Here is a 7,623-nt window from a genome sequence, read left to right on the forward strand (position 1 = left end):
ATTATAGAATAATATTTAATATTTTAGTTTATCTTTATTTATCCAGGTTGATTCTCACTGAGATGTAAACTCTCCTGACCACGACTCAGTTAACTATGTCAGACTACCCCACACGCTGGACATGACTCAGCAGGATGGGGTCTACCTATAGCCCAGTGATGATATACAGTGTGCTGTTTATATACAGCCGGCCTTTATTGATCTCCCTGTATTGATCTGCAGCCACTGAACCACCGGGGTCCGTGTGAGGAGCTGACCGTACAGTAGCCTGTCCTAATGAACAGCACAGAGGCCAGATCTCCAACACTGAACAACACACTGAGCCGGAATCCTCTGTGTGTGTTAGTGTGTGTGTGTGTGTTAGTGTGTGTGTGTGTGTGTGTTACCTGCAGGCAGGCTAATGAAGGCCATGGCCAGAATGCTGCAGTCCAGTCTCTCCTCTCCCACCAGCTGCTCTCCCTCACCGTCTTCTGCACCAGCCTGCTCAGCTCCATCATCAGCGTCTCCCTGTCCTCCTCTGCCCTCTGCACCGGCCGCTCCATCTCTCTCTCTCTCTCCCTCCACTCCTCTGGGACCTTCTGCATGCTGCCGTCGAGACGTCCTGCTCACACACACACACCAACACACACCACACACTCGTACAGCAGGGCGTCCTTCACACACTCGCTCTGTCCTGGCGGCTGGACATGTCTAAGACTGAGGCACAATGGAAATAGAATCTCTCTCTCTCTCTCTCTCTCTCTCTCTCTCTTTCTCTCTCTCTCCCTGGCTCTCTCTGTGTCTCTCGCCCCCTCCTCCCTCTATTGCACAGCCTCTCTCTCTCCCCCTCCCTGCTGCTCTCCGGTTCCCACAGCTACGTGCTCAGCAGGAACGACTACAATGCAGAGAGAGAGAGAGAGAGAGAGAGACTGCTGTCATCTTGGATCACACACACACACACACACACACACACACACACACACACACACACACAACCTAGCTGTGGCTTGAGACTTGGGTTCTGTTTTTCTCTCCTCATGAATTCTGCATGAACCCCCCCCCCCTCACACACACACACACACACACACCTTCCCTCGCTCGCCCTCTCTCTCCTCTTTCAATGGCATGACAGGGCAATGGGGAAAGGAGGGCGAGTGAGAAGAGAGAAAAGGAGGACAGAGAGAGAGAGAGAGAGAGAGAGAGAGAGAGAGAGAGAGAGAGAGAGAGACCTTAGCGCACACAGGTCCTGTGACACACTGACCTTTTGGGGGAGGGGCTCTTTGTTATGATGCCTGATTTAAATATGATTTGGATATTCAAATAAGGCATTACATGCAAATGTGAATATTAACCCCTGACTGCTGGGCGTCATGTTTCCAATATTTGGGAAAGCTGAACATGAACAGGACGATCTGGAGCAGATAAAAAACATTAACCTGTTGGCACCATGCCTAATGCCTAGACAAATAAATAAAAATAAATACATTTTCTATTCATAAAATTTATAAATATATTTATTCATACGTTGATGTAAACTATTTGATGTACGTTCAATTGGTTATCATTATTATGATTATTATTATTATTATTATTATTATTATTATTATTATTATCTTGCACTTGCATTTTCTTTTTGTTTTCCTTACGCTGTAGGTATAAACAGGGCCATATAAATAGTTATTATTACTTTTTATTATTATTAATGTATTATTATTATTATTATTATTATTATTATTATTATTATTATTATTTAGTGATCTATATCTTGTCATATTTAACTCAATATTTTTACTGAAATGTCTGAACTGTAGATGTTTTGTAGATTTATATAAATAATAAATATATATAAAATATAAAAGGATTTGTAAGTGAAGCAGCTGACTGCACTGTGTACAATGAGAGTAAGGGAATACTGTACACATAATACACCACGTACTATTAGAACCTACCTAAATATTGTGCTCCCTCTCTCTCTATACACACACACACATATATATATATATGATACGTTTAGTTATTGTAATAAATGATATGTTTTTATGAGTGTATGGTTTAAAGAGCACTGATTATCTGTACGTTTCATTTCAGAGTAGAGTGAGTATTTCATTGTAGAGTAGTAATTGTGTAGAGTGTAATGTCATTGAATGGAGTACAGCATAGTAAAAATCATGATACTCAGTATGGGAGAGTTTTTGGATTGCAGATTTTGCAGATGAAATATTGTGATAAATATTGTTTTTTATAACCTTATGCTGTAGGTATAAGGTAATATATATATATATTGTGTGTTTATATATGGATGTATAGCAACCTCTATCTTAAACGCGTATCTGCACTCTGCTACTATGTGCACTTCTGGCACGTGTCTAATGTCTCCCCCTGCTGGCCTCAGTGGGGAACTCAAGCACAGGTAACGTGCAAGGGCTAAGCTCCGCCCTTCACCTGAGGCTCATCTCCAGCACACAGGTGCTGTTCATGATTGGACTGATTAGGACTGCTCATAAGCTCCTCAGTTTGGAGTGGTCTTTGTGACGTCACTGTCCTGTTCCCAATCTTGCACGTGGTTGTGGCCGTGTGTTTCCTGACCTCAGTCCTGGCCTGTCCTGACCTGTCCTGTCAAAGAGTACTCCTTTAGCCCTAATAAGGTCCCTCTGCACATGCAGCCTGTCTCAGCCCTCATGTTCCTACAGGCTCACCTGTACTGAACAGACACCAAAACATCATCTAATATTGTAATAATTTCTAAATAATGTAAAGAAATCTGGTAATATTATAAAGATATTACCAGTTATCAGTTTGAAAAATATTCCCAATAAATTCCAAATAATACAATTACCAAAAAACATTACCAAAAGAAAATAATAATAATAATAAATAGTGGTACAGTCACAGACCGTGGTGGTTCTCTCTGAATCCACAAGGTGGCAGCATTTCTTTCTGATGAGCTCAAGCTTTGTCTCAGAGGGGATTTTTAGATAATGGTCTGGATTACAGCATTCACTAGACCAGTAACAGTAACTGGGCACGGGACAAATAACAAATTAATAATATTTTAATTAATATTTAATGTAACCACAAGGTTTACTTATGATGATTCACTCAATTTTCTTTTTAAATGCAGTCACAGTGTGTCGCCTCTATTTATGTTATGCATGACCTGAATAGTGTGTGTGTGTGTGTGTGTGTGTGTGTGTGTGCATCTGGCTGGGGGAGTTCAACACTTTACATCCTGACCTCACTAACACTCTTGTGGCTGAATGCAATCAAATCCTCACAGCAAATCTCCTCCAAAATCTAGTAAAAGTCTTCTTCTCTGGACAGTAGAGACAGTTACTCCAACAGAAGCAGGATCAGCTCTTTTAATACCCTTGATTTCAGAAGAAACAATGAATGAGCAAGCGTCCCAATACTTTTGTCCATGTAGTTCATGACCGATTACACTGGTGTGTCCTGCAGGAGGTCGGTGGAACACCTTCTCATTTGTATTCCTCTGCTTTTGCCACATTTGCATGGCTGAAGAGTTGCTGGATGGCTTCCACTGCCCCCCCCAGAGGCCGCTGGTGGCATCGTCGTGACCACTCGATCGGTGCCCTCAAAGAAATCTCTTCCTCTTCATAATATTCTGATCAACTCCAGCCCTGATTATAAGAGATATAAGAGCGTTATCCCACACGTTAAATTAAACTAATTAAACAAGTCTCTCCCCAGAGTTCACACATCCACCCTACTCCCCCTAAAGCTGACCGGCTGGGCCTGTTGGCAGGAGTGAATGTCTGCCCATGCATGGACCGCCATATCCTGCCTTTGAATTCATGCCATACAGACTCTTGGATCACGGAAACTCAACCAGTGCTTGAAGATTTTCCTCCGATCCGACCGGCAGAAAGCAGAAGTTTTCCCAGTTCTATTCCCAGGGAAGGCCGAAGGGAGGTTACGGTCCAAAACTCCAGAGTCCTGGCCAGGATGAGATGCCCATGTACTGCGGCCTGCAGTTCTTCACATGTTCTTCTGGGTTCTTCTGGGTTCTAATGGATGAGTGGTTGGGGAATCACTCCTGGGAGGGTCCACCACTGTTCCACGGTTTCTCCAGTAGTGGATAATGGCTCTCACTGCGGTCCGCTGGAGTCCAGGGCCTTAGCAGTGGCAGATTTCAATGGTTCACATCTGTATTCGACTCTCTTTAGAGCGCAGCACCGTCTGCTGCTTTTTGACACCGTCTACTCTGCTTCCTTTGCCAGACAGGTTCTATTTAAGGGATGTTTAGATTCAGTAGGTCTGGCAGTGATCAGGCCTGGGCGTGGCTCATGAAACTGAACCCAATTGTAACCTGAATTTAGTTTGAGCTGGAGATTTAAGAGCTGAAGTGGGCAATTACTTTTAACTTACTATTCAAAATGACATTTCAATAAATATTTACAATCAGTGATATTTACTCTGTGTGTTTACTTGAGTTCTCTGTTTTATGTATAATAAATATAATATTAACATATATATATATATATTTATTATTATTTGTTTTTATTAGAGAGGCCCTGATCAGGCTATTATGCCCTTGAATCTCTTAGAATTTCTTAATATCAATCTGATCCCAATGTGTATAAATAATAATCCAGCTCCACAGTTTAGATCTCCGGTTCTCCGCTGGTAAAACAGAGCGTTTCAGTGAGGGTTTTATAAAGGGTCAGATATTATGGTCTGTTTTCAGGTTCCACTGTAAAATAGCTCCACACTGCAGAACCTCAACTCCTCTATTTACCTTCTGAGAACGTCCGCACTACTGCTGCTGCAGCCGGCTGAGGGTAATGTCCAGTAGTGGGGTCTGAAGGACAGCAGATGTAATGTTTTTCTTTACTGAATTGAGAGGCTGTGGTTTATGGGGTTAAAAGCCTGAGACGGGAGGGTGAGAGACACTGTGGGACAGAATGTGAAGCTGAGACGCAGTGTATGCCGAGGACACACCCCGCATGTCTGGGCTGTGCACTTCCATCTACTCTCACACACATTCTCCCCTGCTGCTCAGCAAGCAATGAAACCAAACCCCTGGAACCCCACCAGAGACCACGAGGACCAATCAGGATCTCAGCAGCCGACCCGCCTCCCAGGAATAACCACACACACACACACACACACACACACACACACACACACACACACACACACACACACACTCACACTAACACAAACACACACACTTTAAATCCAGATAAGGACTGGACTGTTCATTATATAAATCTTAAACCTTAATCTATAAATTATTCAGTATCTAATCATTATTCCATATCTACTATGTATTATTCAGCATCCACAATGAATTATTTACTATCCTCAATAAATTATTCATTATCTACTATGAATTATTAAGTATCCAATAAGTTTTAATCATATCTACTATGTTTTATTTAGTATCTACCATTAATTATTCAGTATCTATGAAAAATCTTTCAATATTCGCTATGAATTATTCAGTAACTAATGACTATACCACATCTATTATTATTATTCCATATCTATTAAAGGTAAGGTAAAGGTGCACGTATTTGTCACTGTATAGTGTACACTGTACAGCGAAATGTGTCCTCCACATTTAACCCATCTGTGGTAGTGAACACACACACACACACACACACACACACACACACACACACACACACTAGTGAACTAGGAGCAGTGAGTACACACACACACCCAGAGTGGTGGGCAGCCAACTCCAGCACCCGCCGAGCATTCAGTAAGCATGAATTATTCAGTATCCAATATTTAATAATCTTATCTACTGTTCAGTATCCACTATGAATTATTCAGTATCCACTATGAGTTATTCAGTATCTACTATGAATTATGCAGTATCCACTATGAATTATTCAGTATCCGATATGAATTATTCAGTATCTACTATGAATTATTCAGTATCCACTATGAATTATTCAGTATCTGCTATGAATTATTCAGTATCCGCTATTAATTATTCAGTATCCACTATGAATTATTCAGTATCTGCTATGAATTATTCAGTATCCACTATAAATTATTCAGTATCCGATATGAATTATTCAGTATCTGCTATGAATTATTCAGTATCCGCTATTAATTATTCAGTATCTGCTATGAATTATTCAGTATCTACTATGAATTATTCAGTATCCACTATAAATTATTCAGTATCCGATATGAATTATTCAGTATCCGATATGAATTATTCAGTATCTGCTATGAATTATTCAGTATCCGCTATGAATTATTCAGTATCTGCTATGAATTATTCAGTATCCACTATTAATTATTCAGTATCTACTATGAATTATTGAGTATCCACTATGAATTATTCAGTATCTACTATGAATGATTCAGTATCCACTATAAATTATTCAGTATCCGATATGAATTATTCAGTATCTGCTATGAATTATTCAGTAACCGCTATTAATTATTCAGTATCTGCTATGAATTATTCAGTATCTACTATAAATTATTCAGTATCCACTATGAATTATTCAGTATCTACTATGAATTATGCAGTATCCACTATGAATTATTCAGTATCTACTATGAATTATTTAGTATCCGATATGAATTATTCAGTATCTACTATAAATTATTCAGTATCCACTATGAATTATTCAGTATCTACTATGAATTATGCAGTATCCACTATGAATTATTTAGTATCCGATATGAATTATTCAGTATCTGCTATGAATTATTCAGTATCTGCTATGAATTATTCAGTATCTACTATGAATGATTCAGTATCTGCTATCAATTATTCAGTATCCGATATGAATTATTCAGTATCCATTATGAATGATTTAGAATCTGCTATCAATTATTCAGTATCCGATATGAATTATTCAGTATCCGATATGAATTATTCAGTATCCACTATGAATTATTCAGTATCTAGTGTGAATGATTCAGTATCTGCTATGAATTATTCAGTATCTACTGTTAATGATTCAGTATCCGCTATGAATGATTCAGTATCTACTGTGAATGATTCAGTATCCGCTATGAATTATTCAGTATCCGCTATGAATTATTCAGTATCTACTGTTAATGATTCAGTATCTGCTATGAATGATTCAGTATCCGTTTTGAATGATCTAGGATCCAGTGTAAAGTGTTTGTAGTTTGGCTTCCACTGAAAGTTAAGCAGCTGTATTTCCTGTAGTTTCCGGTTTGAATGTTTTAGGTTTTTGTGTGACAGTAATGATGATATTGGACATACATACGGTATCTCTCTAGGTCCTGACACTGTACAAAAACGATCGAGTGTGTGTTGGTGACGGTCAGCGTGCAGGATGCTCAGTGAGGGGTTCATAATGAAAGCACAAAGAGTTCAAACACTTCCTCTGGACCTGTTAATCCACCAGCTTTCCCGTCTGGCCACCAGGCCTCCACTCTTTTACAAAGTGTGTGAGCGTGTGTGTGTGTGTGTGTGTGTGTATTTCTGTCTTTACTTTATATGTGGGGTGTTTGGATTTGTGAGCTACAGCCTGGTGAACTGAAACTGCACTATGGCTGTGCAACACGACTCTCTCTCTCTCTCTCTCAGCCACTCATGAACTCGCTCAACCTTCTTATTTACTCAGCTCCTCGCCCCTCTCTCTCCCTCTCTCTCCCTCTCTTTCTCTCTCTGTCTCTCCC

General features: G+C 40.0%; 1 protein-coding gene across 1 annotated transcript in view; it reads right to left on the minus strand.

Moving 5' to 3' along the window:
- fads6 (fatty acid desaturase 6) overlaps positions 1-829 on the minus strand; it is a 12,186-nt gene extending 11,357 nt beyond the window's left edge. The window contains 3 exon segments of the mRNA XM_072667904.1: positions 263-273; positions 387-434; positions 437-829. Of these exon segments, the coding sequence (XP_072524005.1) occupies positions 263-273; positions 387-434; positions 437-584 (207 nt within the window). The 5' untranslated portion in view covers positions 585-829.
- Positions 830-7,623: the final 6,794 nt, after the last annotated feature.

The sequence above is a fragment of the Salminus brasiliensis genome, chromosome 22 (assembly GCF_030463535.1).
Source record: "Salminus brasiliensis chromosome 22, fSalBra1.hap2, whole genome shotgun sequence".
In the NCBI taxonomy this organism is placed as follows: Eukaryota; Metazoa; Chordata; class Actinopteri; order Characiformes; family Bryconidae; genus Salminus; species Salminus brasiliensis.